This window comes from Tachyglossus aculeatus, assembly GCF_015852505.1.
Source record: "Tachyglossus aculeatus isolate mTacAcu1 chromosome 12 unlocalized genomic scaffold, mTacAcu1.pri SUPER_6_unloc_1, whole genome shotgun sequence".
NCBI lineage: Eukaryota > Metazoa > Chordata > Mammalia > Monotremata > Tachyglossidae > Tachyglossus > Tachyglossus aculeatus.
In genome coordinates, this window is record NW_024044828.1 from 22,565,728 (window position 1) to 22,586,323 (window position 20,596).

Genomic DNA, 20,596 nt, shown 5'->3' on the forward strand with positions numbered 1-20,596 from the left:
TGCTCACCTCAACACTGCTGGGTTTGGAGGGATGCATAAGAAGGCTGGATGACAGTGGGATACTCCGGTAGGTGCTGAGCAGTGTGAGCTGAAATTGGCCAACGAGGAGCTAGCAGGACAGAGGCTGCGTGACCTGATGAATAGAGCATTGGCCTGAGAGTCAGAGGACCTTGGTTCTAATCCTTGCTCGGCCACTTGTCTGCTGGGTAACCTTGAGCCAGTCACCTAACTTCTCTCTGCCTCAGTTTCCCCATATGTAAAATGGCGATGAAGACTGTGAGCTCCATGTAAGACATGTACTATGTCCAACCTGTATCTACCCCAGTTTTTAATATAGAGCCTGGCACATAGTAAGTGCTTAATAAATGCCATTAAGAAACAACAAGAAGAAAAACCACAGAGGCAGTGTTTTAAGGGCACTGGAAGTGCAGCCGCAGACACTGTGGCAACCCAGCCAAGATCTGGCAGGCGGGCAGTCTTGGTGTGTTAAAATAAAAATAAGAGTGGCCCGTTTCACAAGTGTAAGAGGCAAGACTGAAATGGGCACCAGATATTGGAAACTCTGATATGTCAGCATATTAAGGCGCTACTTCATGAGGCCGCACTTTGTCTCAGGGCTGTTCTGCTGATTAGGCTTTTTAACCACAACCAGCCCTGAGTGGGAACCTGGCTGTCAGGAGGGTGGCTACACTGACTAGTCTCTCTCAGCTCCAGGCTCCTGGCTCCTGGCTCAGGGCAGGGGCATGAGGGAGGGGGAGGTGGCTGCTTGGCCAGAGGATCAAGGAAACAGTTGGGTCATTTCAGTCCTGCCTGCTGTTCTTAGCTCTTGTCCACATCAGGAGCTGGGTGGGGGTGGGGGTGGGGTGGTGTCACTGGGGGCAGCTAGGGGACTCAGGGAGTCCTGGAAGCCAGCAGGGGAATCTAGGGACAGGGGTGTTGGGGGCTGGAGCCGACAGAGGGAAAAGCTAGGGCCAGAGGCCAGGGCTAAGAGGGAAGTTGGGGGTGGGGGAGGACACTCACTAGGGGAGGAAATGAGACCCTCCCCGCCATCCACTTACTTGGTCAGTACAGCCAGGAGTGGTTGAGTCGAGTCTCCTTTTTGAGTGGATGGATTTCTGGGTCCCAGGTCTTGTGTTGTAGCTGCTTTTGAGTTTCTGTGAGGGTGTATGCCTCTTTATGCATATCTGTTTATGGGGAGTAAGAAGAGAAGGAGGAGGAGGTTGGGGGAGGAGCAGCACCAGAAGATATGACCGTTCCTCTCTCATTGTCTCTGGCTGCTCCTTCTGGGTCTCTTTCGTGGGCTCCTCCTCTGCCTCCCACCCTCTAACTGTGGAGGTATCTCAGGGCTCAGTTCTGGGTCCCTTTCTATTCTTCATTTCCATCCATTACCTTGGAGAACTCATATGCTCCCACTGCTTTAAATACCGCCTCTAGACAGATGATTCCCAAACCTACAACTCCAATATTGCATTTCTTCTGCCTTCAGGACATCGCTACTGGGATGTCCTGCCGACACCTCAAACTTAAAATGACCAAAACCGGCCAGCATTCCAGATTGGCCTGGGAGAGCTTCCCCAAGTTCTAGCGGGGGCTTTCTTAGGTGTCTGTGCCCGATTTCAGGTTCTTCAGGTGGTCTATCTTCAATTCATCTTTCCCTTTCCTGGCGGGACCACGGACATTGCACATGCCCACACACACCCATCCTTCCTGGGGACAGCCTGCAAGGCTCTATAAGAGGAACCCAGGCCAAGGATGTGGACCACAGGGGGCTCCTCTTGAGACACTCCAAAGAGGGTGGGGGATAAGAGAGGTGGAGCTGGGCACACGGGGTCGTGGACCTACAGATACAGGGATGGGAGCAGGTGCTTAGACTCCTGGGTCCCGATAAAAGTTTATCTGCCTGTGTGAGAGCAGATAAGGGCAGATAAGCACTGAAGGGGCAGAGCACCAGGAATCAGAGCAGGTGTAGAACCAAGTCTCACTGCACCTTGTTCCTCCTGTCCCTGGTCCCCCTGCTATTCCCAAGACTCAAGTTCCCTCCTGGGCCTGACCACCCCTCCTCTTGGTCCCCAGCAATGCTGGCCATTGCTGGGCCCAGCCTCCCTACAGTGGGTGCGTCCAACCCGCTTTGCTTTTATCCACGCCTGAGCTTCGTAAAGTGCCTGGCACATAGTAAGCACCTAATAAATACTACAATTCTTACTATTGTGAGATGCTCTCAGCTATCTCTCCATCATGGGCTGGGCTGGGCCGGGCTGGGCTCTGTCCTGGAGGCTGTGTTGAAGGCTGGGACTAGGATCTGTGCTGGAGACTGCCCTGGGGGCTGGGATAATAGTAATAATAATAACAAAATTAGAAATAATAACAATGCTGGCATTTTTTATTATTTTCAATAATAGTAGCCATAATGGTATTTGATAAGCCCTTACTATGTGTCAAGCACTGTTCTAAGTGCTGGTGTAGATACAAGACCATCAGGTCATCAGGCACAGTTCTAAGCAGTGGGGAAGATACTGATAATCAAGTCAGACACAGTCCTTGTCCCACATTCATTCATTCATTCATTCAATCGTATTTATTGAGTGCTTACTCTGTGCAGAGCACTGTACTAAGCACTTGGGAAGTCCAAGTTGGCAACATCTAGAGACGGTCCCTACCCAACAGTGGGCTCACAGTCTAGAAGGGGGAGACAGAGAACAAAACAAAACATATTAACAAAATAAAATAAACAGAATAAATATGTACAAGTCAAATAAATAAATAGAGTAATACATAGCTCCCAAACCAGGCCGCCAGAATCTGGGCTGGGGATTGGGATCTGCACTGAGGTTAGGCTTGAGGGCTGCACTGGGGCTGGTCTCGGGGGTTGGGATCCACGTTAGAAGCTATGCTGGGGCTGGGCTGGGGGCTTCACTGGAGTGGGGCTGGGAATCTCTCTCTCTGAGCATGCCACAGCCAGCCCTTTGCCTTGAGGGATGATGCCTGGGGAGGGGCTATCAATCCATGGCATGGTGTTTTGGATAAAGCAGGACTGGGAGTCAGAAGGTCATGGGTTCTAATCCCGACTCCACCACTTGTCTGCTGTGTGACTTTACTTCTCTCTGCCCCAGTTACCTCATCTGTAAAATGTGGATTAAGAATGTGAGCCCCACATGGGGCTGGGACTGTGTCCAATCTTATTACCTTGTATCTACCCCAGTGCTTAGAACAGTGCTTGGCACATAGGCTCTTAAAAATACCATAATTATTATTATTACTATTATTATTAATTATCAATCGTATTTACTGAGCGGTTACTGTGTGCAAAGCACTGTACTAAGCGCTTGGGCACTGTACTAAGCGCTTGAGCACTGTACTAAGCGCTTGATTATTAATTGAGCACTTACTGTGCTCAATTAATTATTGATTATTAATTATTAATTGAGCACTTACTGTCTGTTGAGCACTGTACTGAACACTTGGGAGAGAACAATAGAGTAGGGAGACAAAATTCTTGCCCTTAGGGAAATTACAGTCTACTGGGGGAAACAGACATTAAAATAAATTACAGGGAGGAAGCAATAGAGTATAAAGATATCTACATAAGTTATATAGGAGTGGAGGGGGGTGTAGTATCAAAGTGCTTAGGGAATCGTTTTAGGGAATATGGACTCACGTGCATAGGTTTCCCAGAAGGGAGGAAGAATAGGGTAGGGAGATGAGAGGTTACCCAGGGACGTCTTCCTGGAAATTATATAATTTTAGTTGGGCAGCATCGGTCCGGGAGACAGTTGAGGGCGGAGACTATGGTAAATCACTTCCGTTTTTGTAGCAAGAAAACTTTGTGGATACACTACCCCAGCGTTTGCAGATGGAGGTGGGGCCTTTTGCGAAAAATCTCCAGTGGCTGCCTGTCAACGTACGCATCAAGCAAAAACTCCTCACTCTCGGCTTCAAGGCTGTCCATCACCTCGCCCCCTCCTGCGTCACCTCCCTTCTCTCCTTCTCCAGCCCAGCCCGCACCCTCCGCTCCTCTGCCGCCGCTCACCTCCTCACTGGGCCTCGCTCTCGCCTATCCCGCCGTCGACCCCCGGCCCACGTCCTTCCCCTGGCCCGGAATGCCCTCCCTCCGCACATCCGTCAAGCTAGTTCTCTTCCTCCCTTCAATGCCCTACTGAGAGCTCACCTCCTCCAGGAGGCCTTCCCAGACTGAGCCCCCTTTTTCCTCTCCTCCTCTCCATTCCCCCCGCCCTACCTCCTTCCCCTCCCCACAGCACCTGTATATATGTGTGTACAGATTTAGTACTCTATTTTACTTGTACATATTTACTATTCTATTTTGCTATTGATGTTCATTTAGCTTTAATTCTGTTTGTTCTGACGACTTGACACCTGTCTACATGTTTTGTTTTGTTGTCCGTCTCCCCCTTCTAGACTGTGAGCCCGTTGTTGGATAGGGACCGTCTCTATATGTTGCCGACTTGTACTTCCCAAGAATACTTACTACAGTGCTCTGCACACAGTAAGCGTTCAATAAATATGATTGAATGAATGAATGAATGAATGAATGGAGATGTGTCCACGGCATTGCTTATGGGTCGGAGACCTCTCGAGGGAATACGATTAGACAAGGGCTCTGAAGAAGGAGACAGTGGTGGTCTGTCAGATACAAAGCGGGAAATAGTTCCAGGAAGGAGGAAGGATGTGTGTACGGGGTCGACGGCGAGAAGGATGAGATTGAGCGTGGTCCAGAAGAAGCAGAATCCTGGATCGGGATTCTGAGAAACCGAGTTCTAATCCCTACTCTTAAGCGTGGGCAAATCACTTCGCTTGTCTGTGTCTCAATGTCGTCTTCTGAAAAATGGAGATTAAATATTTGTTCTCCCTCCTGCTTGATCGAGAGCCACATGAGGGACAGGATTGGGTGTGACCCGATTATCTTTTAACTGCCACAGCAGCAGTAGGAGCGAAAGTACTTATTAAATCAGTTCCTGTGAGTAGAGCACCGTACTAGGCTTTGAGAAAGAATAAACAGTTGGGACCCGGGGGAGAGGGGACTAGCTACAGAGACCTAAAGATAGAACCTCAATATACGGCGCTTGTCACATAGTAAATGCGTCCCAAATACCACATTTATTACTATTATCTGGGCACGGTGAGGCGATCGCTGTTAGAGGAGCGAAATATAATAATAATAGTGATGTTTGTTAAGCCCTTACTATGTGCAAAGCACTGTTCTAAGCGCTGGGGGGGATACAAGGTGATCAGGGTGTCCCACTTGGGGCTCACAGTCTTCATCCCCATTTTACAGATGAGGTAAGTGAGACACAGAGAAGTTAAGTGGCTTGCCCAAGGTCACACAGCTGACAAGGTAACCCAGCTATCTCAAAATAACACCACACAAAAGCTCATTTGTGTAAGGGGTGGAGATGGACCGTATTTTAATAGCATGAAGAACCGTAGGGTGCGTAGAAGCCAATGATTCATTCATTCATTCATTCAATCGTATTAATTGAGCGCTTACTGTGTGCAGAGCACTGTACTAAGCGCTTGGGAAGTCCAAGTTGGCAACATCTAGAGACTGTCCCTACCCAACAGTGGGCTCACAGTCTAGAAGGGGGAGACAGAGAACAAAACCAAACATATTAACAAAATAAAATAAATAGAATAGATATGTACGAATAAAATAGAGTAATATGTACAAACATATATACGGTTGCTGTGGGGAGGGGAAGGAGGTAAGATGGGGGATGGGGAGGGGGAGGAGGGGGAAAGCCCATCCAAACCGCTACCCTGCTCGTTCAAGCTCTCATCCTATCCCGTCTGGACTACTGTATCAGCCTTCTCTCCGATCTCCCATCCTCATGTCTCTCCCCACTTCAATCCATACTTCATGCCGCTGCCCGGATTGTCTTTGTCCAGAAACGCTCTGGGCATGTTACTCCCCTCCTCAAAAATCTCCAGTGGCTACCAATCAATCTGCGCGTAAGGCAGAAACTCCTCAGCCAGGGCTTCAAGGCTGTCCATCCCCTCGCCCCCTCCTACCTCACCTCCCTTCTGTCCTTCTCCAGCCCAGCCCGCACCCTCCGCTCCTCTACCACCGCTAATCTCCTCACCGTACCTCGTTCTCGCCTGTCCCGCCATCGACCCCCGGCCCACGTCCTCCCCCTGGCCTGGAATGCCCTCCCTCTGCCCATCCGCCAAGCTAGTTCTCTTCCTCCCTTCAAGGCCCTACCGAGAGCTCACCTCCTCCAGGAGGCCTTCCCACACTGAGCCCCTTCCTTCCTCTCCCCCTCGTCCCCCTCTCCATTCGCCTCATCTTACCTCCTTCCCTTCCCCACAGCACCTGTATATATGTATATATGTTTGTACATATTTGTTACTCTATTTATGTATTTATTTATTTATTTTACTTGTACATATCTATTCTCTTTATTTTATTTTGTTAGTATGTTTGGTTTTGTTCTCCGTCTCCCCCTTTTAGACTGTGAGCCCACTGTTGGGTAGGGACCGTCTCTATATGTTGCCGACTTGTACTTCCCAAGCGCGTAGTCCAGTGCTCTGCACACAGTAAGCGCTCAATAAATACGATTGATTGACTGATTGAAAGGAAGGAGGGGGCTCAGCCTGGGAAGGCCTCCCGGAGGAGGTGATTTCTCAGTAGGGCCTTGAAGGGAGGAAGATGATGAGGGGCCGAGATGGCTGGGCACCTGTCGGAGGTTTCAGAGGACTGGGGCGGTGTGGGCGGAAAGATTTTATTAGGAAGGTGGCGGCAGGGGCAGGGGCAGGAGCAGCCATGAACCTGGGCCGGGCGGGGAGCGGAAGGATTGGGAGGGGCTGAGGGCCCCCCTGCTTTCCCCTCCTCCTCTCTTTTCCCTTCTCCCTCCCTCTCCCGCCCAGGAAATCAGGCAGGTGGGGGGCGCTTCGGGCCCAGGAACTGCACCCCGCCGCCGCCGCCCCTTCCCCTCCTCCTTCTCCTCCTCCTCCCTGCCCCCTCAGCACACGCACGCACACACACACACACACACACACACACACACACACACACGCACACACACACGCAGACAGCAGCAGGCCCCGGCCGTCGCCCCGCCGCGCTCTCCCGCGGCCGCCTGTCGGGCGAAGCGGGCTGGCGCTGGGGCTCCGGCCGCGTCTCCCTGGCAACGGGCAGGGGGGGCTCGCGCTGCCATTGGCTGCCGCCCGCCCTCCTCGGGCCCCCGGCCTCAAAGGCGGAGCCGGGAAGCGGCGCGCGGAGGCGGGCGCACTCACCGCCCGCGCCATGGAGCAGGGGTGAGTGACGGCGGGACGGGACGGGACGGGACGGGATTTGGAAGGAGGAAGGATCCCGGGCCGCGGCCGAGCGCGGAGGGGGGTGGGGATGGGGGATGTCCCCGAGGCGGGCACCGGCCGGACCAGCGCTTGCCGTCCTCTGTCCCCGGCGGCGGTCCTCGCCCTTCGGGATCCTCGTGCCTGGCCTCGGGCCTAAAGCCCCGGAGTCCCCGCGGGAGGGGCTTCCACACCGGCGGCTCTTTGGGGGCAGGGATCGGATCTGCCAGCGGAGGGGTCTAGGACTGGCCCGAGTGCTCCGCGCACAGTAGGCGCCCAGTCCATGCCGCTGATGGATGGGGAGAGGGCGGCAGCGCCGGACTGTGGCAGCCACTTCTTCCCGGAACCCCGAGTCTCCCGGTCCCGACTTCGCCTGCCCCAGAATTTCCTCCGAACCTCCAACCGTCGCTTCCCCCCCCCGGCCCTAGCCCTTGCTCCCTCCCGCTATTCCTTGCCGTCGCCTCCCTCGCTCCCTGATCCTCGGGGGCCCGGGATGCTGCTGACATTAGGCTCTCTGAGGAGCGCAAAAAGCGGAGCGGCCATGCCCACTCCGCTGAAATAATGTAGGGGGTAGAGGCTGCGCGCACACCCTAGGGAGCAAACGTCTCGAATACCTGGGGTAGGTGCAGGGTCTTGAATGCCTGGGAGGTAGGGACAGGGTTTTTTTTATACCGGAGGGAAGGTCCTTCCAGATGGCACTGTGCCTACCGTGGGTTGCTATAGGCTGGCTGGGCTGGCCGGGCGGGCCCACTCGCATTTCCTCCCGATCCTCCCAGGTACAAATTCGAGGAGTACCAGGAGACGGCCAACTGGCTCCAGGCCCGCACTAAGCACCGCCCCCAAATAGCTGTGATCTGCGGCTCGGGGCTCGGGGGCCTGGCCGACCTGGTCACCGAAGCCGAGGCCTTCGACTACAGCTCCATTCCCCACTTCCCCCGCAGCACAGGTATGCCCCGGAGATGCAAGGCAGCGCGTAGTCCAGTGCCTGGCACAATAGTAAGCGCTTACCAAATACCGTAGTTGTTATTATTATTATTGACCCCTCCCCCGGGAGGCTGGTGGGGAGGACGGGTGCCGTTGGCCCTCATGACCAGAGATAGGAGGGGCCTGGATTGGCGTGGGGTAGAGCGGGGAGGGGGCGGGGGGCTGGATTCTCCCTGGAGGTGGCTCCCCCCACTCAGTTCAGACCCACGAGGAGGCGTGGAGCTAGCATCTGCCCCTCCTTGTTTGTGTGAGGACTTGGGTCCCTCGGTGTCCGTCCCCTCCCACCCCGTGTGACTCGAACCCCTCCCACCCGCTTCCTCCCTCTCCAACTCCACTTTCCTGTTTTCTCCCACCCGAAACTGGCCCAGTCCCAGGCCTGATTTTTGGCTCTGCATGGCCTGCGTCAGCACAGCGGCCCCAGGGAGCCCTCCTGGTAATCACACAGACCCACTCACTGGCATGAGAAGTGCACACTAGACTGTGAGCCCACTGTTGGGTAGGGACTGTCTCTATATGTTGCCAACTTGTACTTCCCAAGCGCTTAGTACAGTGCTCTGCACACCACAGTAAGCGCTCAATAAATATGATTGATGATGATGATGATGCACACTTACAACATGCATACCACAGGCAATCTAACAAGGCATTTTTGAAAGCTCGCTCTGGGCAGCAATCTTATCTGCCAACTCTGATGTACTATATTCTCTCAAGCACTTAGTACAGTGCTTTGGACTTAGTAAGCACTTAATAAATACCGCAAATTGATATGTACAAACACATGGCCTGTTATGGAATTTGTTATGGTTTTATGGTGTTTTATGGTTTTATGGTATTTGTTAAACACTTACTATATGCCAGGTACTGTACCAAGTGCTGGGCTAGATACAAGATAATTAAGTTGGACACAATCCTTGTCCCCCATGGGACTCATAGTCTTAATCTCCATTTTGCAGATGAGGCAACTGAGGCACAGAGAAGCTAAGTGACTTGCCCAAAGTCACACAGCAGACAAGTGGCAGAACCAGGATTCGAGCATAGTCACATGCCTGCACTGGCATTCGTTTGTGCATGCCCAAACGTGTACACACACCAATGTACTCATGCACCAAGTTATGCACACACATAGTCTAACATGTATGCATTCCCTTCCTGTTGAGTAAGACTGGGACTTAGAGGAGGAAGCCTGTGGATCCCTGGGGCTGAGTGCCCCAATCTAGACTCCTCTATGAGCTCTGAGGTCTCTGATCACATCCTTGGTCAGACTCTGTCATCCTCCACTGCCCCCAGGACAGGGAAGGGTACAGGGAGAGATGGGCTGGGGTTTTCCCTCTCTCCTCCAGGAACTTCAGGCTCCAACTCCCCTTCCTTAGCACCTACTTAAAGTAGTGGGGTGGGGGGGCCCTGGGGGGACTCCTGTGGCAGCAGGGCTTCTGGGAGTCCAGACTCTGGGTTCTCCTCATGAGAACCCTTATTTTGCAACTGGAGCCTGGGGCTCTAGCTGCCTGCCCGTGGCCTAGTGGAAAGAGTCATGGCTTGGGAGTCAGAGGTCATGGGTTCTAATCCCCACTCCGCCACTTTTCTGCTGTGTGACCTTGGTCAACTCACTTAACTTCTCTGTGCCCCAGTTACCTCATCTGTAAAAAAGATTAAAGCTGTGAGCCTCACGAGGGACAACCTGTTTACCTTGTATCTACCCCAGCGCTTAGAGCAGTGCTTGGCACATAGTAAGCGCTTAACAAATACAATTACTATTATTATTATTATTATGCCGTAGGCACCCCTCCGTCCTCCTTTCCCCTTCCTCTCCCCTGGAGAGACCCCGTGAGAAACAGGGAGACACCTCCAGGGAGAGGCCCGGGTTTGGTTGGGGTGGGGTAGATGGCGGGCTCAACCTTGAGACCTAGAAGCTCAGAGAATTAGAGACCCTGGCCTGGCGGGAGGTGGACGAGACAGAGGGGAAGGAGCGGTGGTTGTTGCCTGGCCGAACGCAAGGAGAGGAAGAAGGATTCTAGGGGTGATGCCGAGGTGATGCTGAGAAGAGAGAGACACACAGAGAGAGACAGAAAGAGCCAGACAGACTGGATGGAAGAGTGGACAGAGAGAGCCAGACAGACTGGATGGAAAAGTGGACAGAGAGAGCCAGACAGAAAGATGGGAGCGGCCCAGCCTTGACCCCTCCTCCCCCCCCCCCCGACAGTGCTTGGCCATGCCGGCCGCCTGGTGTTTGGGAAGTTGAGCGGCCTGAGCTGCGTGGTGATGCAGGGTCGATTTCACATGTATGAGGGCTACTCGCTCTCGAAGGTGAGGGGGCCGGGAGCGGGGGCGGCAGGGAAGGGGTGAGGGCTGGGAGTGGGGGCGGAACGGGGAGGGGTGGGGGCCGGGAGTGGCGGAGAGGGGGTGGGGGCCGGGTTCAACCCCCTTTCCTCCTTGCCTTCAGCCCTGGATCAGCCTGGGACCTACTGTCCTGCCTAGGAACTGTGTTTCTTTCTTCCATGCCTCTTCTCTCCTGGAGAACCCCGACCCAGCTCATGGCCTTTGAGAACTTCGGGGGGCTTGGGGTACTGGTGGGTGGAGGATGGAGGAATGGTAGTCACAGGTGAGGAATTCCTGATCCAGAATAGAGCCAGAGATGATGGGGGTGGTAGGGGAGAGGGCATGTGTAGGGGCAGCAATGCCCCAGTGGCCGGGCGGGAGTGGGGGACGTTGCTGACCCTGTCACCACTGCAGGTGACATTCCCCATCCGAGTGTTCCGGCTCCTGGGCGTGCACACGCTGGTGGTCACCAATGCGGCCGGAGGGCTGAACCCTGCTTTTGAGACTGGAGATGTCATGCTGATCCGTGACCACATCAACTTGCCTGGCTTCAGTGGCCAAAACCCCCTCTCCGGCTTCAACGATAGCAGGTGAGGACCACCCTGGGTGGACCATGGTGGAGGGGGCCCTGAGGGAGAAGTGGGGATGGGACCAAGAGGGCTCAGTGTCCTGAAGTGAGAGTCAGGGCGGTGGAGCCCTCTCCACACAGAGACACGTCCTATCTATCCTCAGATTTGGGGAGCGTTTCCCCGCCATGTCCAATGCCTACGACCGGGAGCTGCGGGAGCGGGCGCACAAGGTCTGGTTGCAGATGAAGGAGAAACGGCCTCTGCAGGAGGGCACCTACATCATGGTAGCAGGACCCAGCTTTGAGACCATCGCTGAGTGCCACCTCCTCCGCCTCCTGGGGGCCGATGCTGTCGGTGAGCCTGTGAACCGTGTGGCTGGGAGACCTGAGGGGGAGGACGGGGGTGGGGTAGGGAGAGGCGAGTGGAAGGGAAGGGCGGATGGTGGGTGAGGGAGAGACAGAATGAGATGTAGCGAAGGGGGAGGGGGGGGATTGTGGGGGAAGGTTAGCGGAGTGGGGAGAGAGGGAAGGTGGGTGTGGGAGGGAGTGCGGATGTCCACCCGGAGACCCCGGGTGCTGACCCACTCCCCACGGGTACTGGGCCCGGTCCTCCAAAGGTATGAGCACAGTGCCGGAGGTGCTGGTGGCGCGGCACAGCGGCCTGCGCGTCTTCGGCTTCTCCCTGATCACCAACATGGTGATCACCGACTACGAGAGCCAGGCCACGACTAACCATGAGGAGGTGCTAGAGTCGGGCCGCCAGGCTGCCAAGAAGCTGCAGACTCTGGTGTGCACGTTGCTGGGGTCCCTCTCGGAGCCTGGCGAAGGCCGCTGAGGTCCCGGGGCTGCCGGCTCCTCTCGGGCCTCTTGCGGGGACCAAACTCTCACTCGCTGCTTGGCACCCCTGCCCTCTGGCAGCTGTCCTCCATTAAAGCACTTCCCCAGTCAGGGACAAACTGTCTTTGTGCCCCTCCTCCTCCTCCTCTTCCTCTTTGTGCCTTGGGAGGAGGCGGGGCTCCCCCTGGCCAGAGCCTGCTGCTTCCCGGCTTTGCCGATAAGCCCTGACCTGGGCCCTCGTGGCCTGCCACCACAATTACTACAGAATTCTGCGTGGAGGCAACCCTGATCCCTTGCTTCCCCCGGCTCTACTTGGCCCAGCACGTCTGTCCCTGTCCCCTCCACCCTCTGCTCTGCAGGAATAAAGTCACCTTGGGACAACAGACAGACGTGCCAACTCTGTGCTAGGAGGCGGAGGGGCTGCGAGGGGCGGAGGGGCGGTGAAGGCCGGGGGAGGCGGAGGAAGAGGAATGTGGAGGGTGAGATGGGGTAGGGACTGACTGGGCGTGTGTGAGAGAGACGGCTGTGCGTGGTGGAACCTGTGGGGGCACGGGTGTGTGTGGGCCGCGCCGACCTCTGCCTCTGCTCACACACCTGAACCCGTGTCTGAGCATGCCCAGGCCGGGCACGTGGATTTCTGTCCATCTATGCTTCTCCCTGTCAACGTGTCAGAGCCCCTATCCCATGGAATCTCCGGGAGGGGAGGGAACCTCCAAGTGGGCTGGTGGGCAAGACCGACATTGGGGCAGTGGGACTTGGGTGGATGGAGTGGCCGTGGCCTGGGGCCCCATGGCTGGCCGCAGCAGAGGATCAAGCCCAGAGCCAAGTACCGTGGTTCCTGGGGACGGACGTGGAGCCCAGCGAGTCTGGCCAAGAGCTTTGCTTGAACTACCCAGCGTTCCTTGTCCGTACTGACCTCTTGAGCTTATCTGGTCACTGCCCCCCATTGATTCCACCCATGTTCTCTATCTCACTGATTTCTCTGGGTCCTTCCTGCCTCACGGGGCCCCTCTGATTCCCTGATGCCATGGTATCTCTGGCCAATTGACCTTGATAATTGCCGGCCTTGGTCCCCTAAGCCCATTCCTCCTCCTCATGCCGGGGGCGGGCACAGCACAGTGCCGGAGTGCTATGCCCATTTCCGGCCACGTGGGAGCAGAGATGCCAGCAGTCCATTCTCAGGGGCAAAACGGGGGCAGGGGGTTGAGGGAGCGGTGAGCAGTCAGTGGGCGCCTTGGCGAGCTTTGTGGTGCGGGTAAGGAGGAGCTGGGATGTTTGGCTTGGAGGGTGTGTGTGTGGGTGAGACGGAAAGATTCTTCAGCCTCCAGAGCCATAAGGCAGGCCGACCATCCCTCCTTGTAGTGGAAGGGCTTTAATATCAGTGACATTGGAGGATCGATTTAGAGGCAGCGGAACCAGAGCTGACTGTTTCCCCGCAGGAAGTAGGATTGCGGCAGAAGGCGCTTCTTCTTATGGCCAAAAGGGAATGGAACAGCCCTTAGCTCGGCTGAGCCTCACCTCCAACCCGTCCCAGCTCAAACCCATCTCAACCCAGCCCTAGCCTCTGCCCCATGGCACAGTTTGCTCCTCTTCCCTATCGCTCCTCCAATATAAGGCAGTTTGTTCCAGGGGGGCACAACCCCATCCAATGTTGGCCTGGATGCTCTCTACCTAGGGGCCTGGACCCCCACTATCAACTAGGTTGGGGAAACAGCGAGGCCTAGGGGACAAAGCGTGGTTCTGGGAGTCAGAGGACCTGGGTTCTAATCCCGACTCCACCACTCGTCTGCTGTGTGACCTTGGGCAAGTCACTTAACTTCTCTGCACCTCAGTTACCTCATCTGTAAAATGGGAATTAAAACTGTGACCTCCATGTAAGACATAGTTAATTTACTACTATGTGCCAGGCACTGTATTAAGTGTTCGGGTGGATACAAGCAAATCAAATTGGACGCGGTCCCTGTCCCCCATGGAGCTCACAGTCTTAATCCGTATTTTACAGATGCTATAACTAAGGCACGGAGAAGTGAAGTGACTTGCCCAAGGCCACACAACAGAGAAGTGGCAGAGCCAGGATGAGAACCTATAACCGAACATGAACTGTGTCCAACCAGTTTAGCTTGCATTTACCCTATCGCTTAATGCAGTGCTTGGCACATATAATAAATACCATAAAAAAAAAACTGGGGGAGGCAGAGGCACTGACCTACCCCCCGTTACCCCCCAGACCCCTTCCCATGTGGCCGAGGAAGTGGCCACGAGGAGGTAGCCTGAACTCCCTGCAGAGCAGAGCCCATCTGGCTTGGCCTCTTGGTTCCAGGCATCAGGGCACTGCCGTAGGCCCCGCGGAGCTGGCGCTGTTGTGTGGCATCCGTGCGTGACCGGAGGGGCTGCGCGCCGGCTCCGAATCCAGCTCCGGCTCCGACTCCAGGCCCAGCTCGAGGCCCAGCTCCGGCCCCGCCGCCTGCGCTGCCCCCTCTTCCTCTGCCAGAAACACTTCCACGGACGCCGGCTCGGCGGCCCCCCACGGTAGGGCCCCCTCCAGCTCTGACTCTACGGCCTCGGCCTCCACCCAGGCCTCCTGCTCCCAAAACCGGTTTATCTCTGCCGCAGCCGCGTCTTCACCGGAGGAGGCAGCAACCGGCCCCCACCCTGGCCCTGACCATGGCCCCAGCAGCAGTGGGAGCATGATAGGGATCAGCAGCAGCAGTGGGAGCACAGTGGGGCGATGAGTCCACGGGAGGGCCGGTGCCATACTCCTGGGGCAAGGGAAGCTAGAAAGAGGGGTAGGGGATGAGGCTGGCTCCTTCCCCAGAGACACCCTGGCTTCCTCCCGTGCATGTCCTCAACGCGCTGACCGGCAGGTCCGTGCCCCACCATGCCCACCCACGGGCCCTCCGTCCAAACAAAAATCACTTACTTTCTTCGCCTGGTCCCTATCTGTGTTCCCACGGAGCCCTGTGATCCTCCTCCCTTCCCTCCCCCCCGTCCCCACCCTTTGCGACCTACCCCCATCTCCTTGTCCCTGCTCTGCTCCCTGAACCTAGTCCACCCGGCCCCTAGCCCGGGCTCGGGCCCCTCACCGGTCCTGGGCTCTGGCTCCACCGAGGTCTGCTTCAGCTGACGCCAGAAAGGCCTGTCCACCGGGGAGGAGCTGCTGGCTCTGACCTAGGCTGGGGGAGGGAGGGGCCACGGGCGGGTTGCGGGGGGGCGGTGAAGGGTGACAGACCCCTCAAGCTAATGGTCAGAGTGGCTGGGCCAGAGTGATGCCAGTGTAAGGGAGGCCCTGGGCTGGGAGCCAGCGATCCAGGTTCTGGCCAGGAATTGATCACGGTGGGCCCCACACACACGCCACCCACCACCACCCGGCTCTGATCCTCCGGGCCTTAGTTAAGGAGTCTCCAGGCCCGGGCCGGACTGGAGACCCGCCAGCCTTGCCCCTCACTAGGGACCGATCCACATAGACCTGCAGGGATTCGGGAATTCTGCTTCTCCCGGGGCAGTTCAGCCCTGCCCCACCCCCTGATGCTATCTCCACGTCCCTTTTGCCCCAGGGAGTGAAAGGCTGCGGCTGTATTGGAGGGGACTCTGGACCTCCCTCCTCCTCCTCCTCCCCACCTGGGGTTGTGGCCTTGTGGAGTTCGGAGTGACTCCTGTCTCCTGTGCCAGCGTACCAGTGCCCCATCCCTGTCTCGCAAGCCCCTCCCTGCTTCCCCCCTCCCTAGCTTGGCTCTATAACCGCGGGAGGCGGAAGGCAGAGACGCCAGGAGCTCTAGCCCGAACCTTCCTCCGCTGGGCTTCAGGGAGCAGCTGGGGCACTCGGTGAGGCCTGGGCAGGGCAGAGCCAGGCCAAAACCTTCCAGGGTGTACCGCGGGTATGCGGATCAGTGGGGACACGGAGGGAGTCAATGGGGACAAGTCACGAGGGGATCAGTGGGGTCCCAGGCACGGAGGGGGTCGGTGGGCTGGGGTTACGGACTGTCTGGAGGGGGCCGGCCCCTCCCCCTCCCTATGCCCCTCCCTCCATCCCCTCTTCCTCCCCATCAGGAGCGATGGCCCCAGCTGTCCCTAGGAACCCCCACCCCGCACTGCTCCCCCTGGTCCTCCCTCTCCAGCTCCCGCTGCTGCTGGGCGCGTGGATGGAGTCAGGATGGGGTCAGACCCCGCCGACCCCAGAGGATGAGGAGTTGGAGACCGTGATGTACGTGCGTCTGCTGAGCAGTTCCCTTAAGGTGGAGGTGCCGCAGAAGGCCCCGGACCAGTCCCTGCTGCGGTTCCGTCGCCTGCACCTTGATTTCCCCCGCCGCAGCAGCCCCGGCCGGGGCAGCGAGTACTGCACCGGCCTCATGGCCTGGCGCGGGGTGGCGGGGCCCGGTGGCTCCTGTCCACCCCGCAACACGTTCATCCACGCGCCACTGGAGGCTGTGCGCTCTGTGCGCCTGGCACCCAACATCAGCTGCGGCCCCGAGCGGGAGGCTCGCTGCTACCAGAGCCTGCCGTTCGCCACCACCGAGTGCCAGCTCGCCACCGGCACCACGCCGCCCAACTGCCAATACTTTAGTGTCAGCATAGCCAAGAAAGTGGTCCTGGCCCAGCTGCCTGGCTCCCTGCAAGGCTGGCTTGTTCCCATCTTCTATCAGTGAAACTCGGGTCCCTTCCCTCTCTCACTTGCTTGCTCTATCCACCCACCCATCCATCCATCCATCCATCCCTCCTCCACGCACCCCACCTTTGCTTTTGGGCCCTTCAACTACATGCACACAAGCTCACCTATAATTGTGTACGTAGGCACTCATGCACACTGGCACACACGCTTGCCTAGGCCAGACTTACCAGAAGAGGCAAGTACACAACTATGACAGCACTAGAGCTGTTTGCATACACACATCCCACTCTGACACAGGTTCTCATGTCCAAACACACACACACACGCGTGCGCGTGCACACACACACTCACTTTAGTGCCTTAGGGGACATAGGGGGAAATATCAGCCTGTGACCTAGTCCCCGACCCAGGACATTGCTCATTCTCATCACCCCCATCCTCCCTTCTTGGGTCCATACAGAGGATCGAACCCAAAAGCTTCCGTCTTTCTTCTTTACCTAAGCTTGAGGTTGCTAGGCCTGCAGAGGGGGGCAGGTCTGTGGGTGTTGGGAGGAAGTGAATAATAATAATTGTTATTATTATTATGGTATTTGTTAAGTGCTTACTATGTGCCAAGCACTGTATTAAGCACTGGCATAGTAATAATAATAATGATGGCATTTGTTAAGTGCTTACTATGTGCAAAGCACTGTTCTAAGCCCTGGGGGGGATACAAGGTGATCAGGTTGTCCCACGTGGGGCTCACAGTCTTAATCCCCAGTTTACAGATGAAGTAACTGAGGCTCAGAGAAGTTAAGTGACTTGCCCAAGGTCACACAGCAGACATGTGGTGAAGTGGTATTAGAACACATGACCTCTTACTCCCAAGCCTGTGCTCTTTCCACTGAGCCACGCTGCATAGATATAAGGTAATCAGGTTGTCCCACATGGGGCTCACAGATTTAATCCACATTTTACAGATGAGGTAACTGAAGCACAGAGAAGTTAAACCCAAAGACACAGCTGATAAGTGGCAGAGCTGGGATTAGAACCCACGACCTCTGACTCCCGGGCTCTTTCCACTGAGCCACGCTGCATCTAAACTAAGAGGTTTCCATTTCTCCTGGCATAGCCCCGCCCCAATCTCTGACTGCCTTCTCCGTTTTCTGCAATAAATGTTGTTTCAGCCCCAGGAAGTGAGCAGCTGGGATCGTGATTGTCTACTTTTTACGGTATTTGTTAAGCGCTTACTATGTGCCAGGCACTGTTCCAAGCGCTGGGAGTTTGGGAGTGTGCTGGGAGCTAACGGTCCTGAAGTCCCGGAGTTGGCGGTGATGGGGTTGGGGGTCCCGGTACTGGGGTCACAAGGTCCGTGGTTCCGACATTGGGGCGCATGATCGCGGGGAGGGAGGGCCACAGAAACGGGACTGCGCTGTCGGCGGGGGGCGAGGGGAGCTGTCATGTAGGGACCGTCTATGTTGCCAACTTGTTCTTCCCCAGTGCTTAGTACAGTGCTCTGCACAGTAAGCGCTCAATAAATACGATCGATTGAATGAATGAACGTTCTGGGACTTGGGAGGAGGCCTCTTAGCCTAAGGAGAGTCAGCTCAGCAGTGGACCGGGAAATTACAGAATCACTGTATCCCAAATCCCGCCTCCCTGCAGAATCCCTGTCTCCCAAATTACGCCTTCCCCCGCAATCGGGGTCGCGTTAAGAGAAGTCGGGGCCCTGGGTTGAATCGTCTTGTGGGAGCCCCCGGCAAGTAACCGTAACCCTCCATGGCATCACCATCATCATCATCATCACAGCGCCAGCGGCCAGAGGGGTGGCAGCGGTGCGGGTGGAGCTGTGGGCAGCCTCGGCAGGCCTTCCGTCTGGGGGGGTGCGGTGGGCGGGAGGAGCCCCCGACCGGAACGAGGGCTGGCCGATCGTGACCCGGCTCGCTTCCCTTTCTACGCTTCTCCCTGTGGCTTCTTCTTCGGAAGGCTAAAGCGGCCGCGAGGTGTTGGGGGAGGAGGAAGAGGGGTGGCAGGGAGTCCCCGCTTTCACCCCGCAGGGCAAAGGGGAAACCCGGTGATGTAAACACACACCGGCCAGTGTCACCTTTACCCCGCTTAAATAATCAAGCACATTTCCCCTTTCTAGTCACCATTAGCTTAGTGACCTCACCTAACCAAAGAATCAGCGGGGCTCTAAAGGCGGGGCGGTGATATATAACGGGGATTAGCACATTCATTCATTCAATCGTATTTATTGAGCGCTTACTGTGTGCAGAGCACTGTAGTAAGCACTTCGGAAGTACAAGTCGGCAACGTATAGAGACGGTCCCTACCCAACAACGGGCAACAAAGCAAAACATGTAGACAAGGTGTCAAAATCGTCAGAACAAATAGAATTATAGCTATATGCACATCATTAACAAAATAAATAGAATAGTAAATATGTACAAGTAAAATAAATAGAGTAATTAATCTGCACAAATATATACACGTGCTGTGGGGAGGGGAAGGAGGCAGGGCGGGGGGGATGGGGAGGAGGAGAGGAAAAAGGGGGCTCAGTCTGGGAAGGCCTCCTGGAGGAGGTGAGCTCTCAGTAGGGCTTTGGAGGGAGGAAGAGAGCTAGCTTGGCTGATGTGTGGAGGGAGGGCATTCGAGGCCAGGGGAAGTACGTGGGCCGGGGATCGACGGCCGGAAAGGCGAGAAGGAGGCCCAGTGAGGAGGTGAGCGGTAGAGGAGCAGAGGCTGCGGGCTGGGCTGGAGAAGGAGAGAAGGGAGGTGACGCAGGAGGAGGCGAGGGGATGGACAGCCTTGAAGCCGAGAGTGAGGAGTTTTTGCTTGATTCGTAGGTTGACAGGCAGCCACTGGAGATTTTTGCAGAGGGGAGTAACATGCACAGAGCGTTTCTGTACAAAGTTAACTATTAATCACTACCCTGGCTCGTGGACTGATTGAGGCAGAAGATGATAAACAACAACAATAACAACAGTAATAATACAAATTATTTTAAAAAATGGTAGTATTTGTTAAAATATGATGTATTTTGGGGGGAAGCAGCGTGGTTTAGTGGACAGAGCACGGGCCTGGGAGTCAGAAAGTCCTGGGTTCTAATACTGACTTGGCCACTTGTCTGCTGTGTAACCTTGGACAAGTTACTTAACTTCTCTGGGCCTCAGTTACCTCACCTGTAAATTGATGATTAAGAGTGTGAGCCCCGTGTAGGACAGGGTCTCTTTAGACTGTGAGCTCCTCTAGACCGTGAGCTCGTTGTGGGCAAGGATTGTCTCTCTTTATTGCTGTGTCGTACTTTCCCAAATGCTTACTACAGTGCTCTGCACACAGTAAGTGCTCAATGAAATACGATCGAATGAACGAATGAATGTGTCCAATCTGACTAACATATCAACCCCAGGGCTTTGAATAGTGCTTGCCTTAATAATAATAATAATGATAATGATTGCTTTTGTTAAGCGCTTACTATGTTCAAGACAAGACGTTGGGAGGGATACAAAGTAACAGCTTGTCCCACACTGAGGCCCAGAGAAGTTAAGTGACTTGCCCACAGTCACACAGAAGACAAGCCCTTAAGAAAGCCCTTAACGGGTGTCTTTTATTATTATTATTATTATTATTATTATTATTATTATTATTATTAAAAATGCTCACTATGGGCCAAGTGCTTTATTAAGCACTGAGATAGAAACCATATAATCAGATTGAATATAGTTCATGTCCCAAATGACACTCACAACTTAATTGGAGGGAGAATGGGTATTGGATTCCTATTTTGCAGATAAGGAAACTTCCTGTCTCACAAGCCTGTAACCTTGGTGTTATCCTTGACTCCTCTCTCCCATTCAACCCACATATTCAATCCATCACTAAATTCTGTCGATTCCATCTTTGCAACATCACTAAAATCTACCCTGTCCTCTCCATCCAAACTGCTACCATCATCATCATCATCATCTATTGTATTTATTGAGCGCTTACTATGTGCAGAGCAC

The 20,596-nt window shown here is 55.2% G+C and overlaps 1 protein-coding gene and 1 long non-coding RNA gene across 2 annotated transcripts; one reads left to right on the forward strand and one right to left on the reverse strand.

Moving 5' to 3' along the window:
• Positions 1 to 1,071: 1,071 nt before the first annotated feature.
• On the reverse strand, positions 1,072 to 8,150 carry LOC119921139. Its single transcript, XR_005448468.1, has 3 exons — positions 7,920 to 8,150; positions 2,204 to 2,323; positions 1,072 to 1,184 (listed from the first exon to the last, which is right to left on the reverse strand). It is a non-coding gene; the product is annotated as an uncharacterized LOC119921139 (long non-coding RNA).
• LOC119921138 (purine nucleoside phosphorylase) lies at positions 7,054 to 12,392 on the forward strand. The gene is made up of 6 exons (XM_038741515.1): positions 7,054 to 7,269; positions 8,082 to 8,251; positions 10,487 to 10,590; positions 11,017 to 11,192; positions 11,335 to 11,525; positions 11,788 to 12,392. The coding sequence occupies exons 1-6, from the start codon at positions 7,259 to 7,261 to the stop codon at positions 12,003 to 12,005; spliced, it is 870 nt and encodes a 289-aa protein (XP_038597443.1). The 5' UTR covers positions 7,054 to 7,258; the 3' UTR covers positions 12,006 to 12,392.
• Positions 12,393 to 20,596: the final 8,204 nt, after the last annotated feature.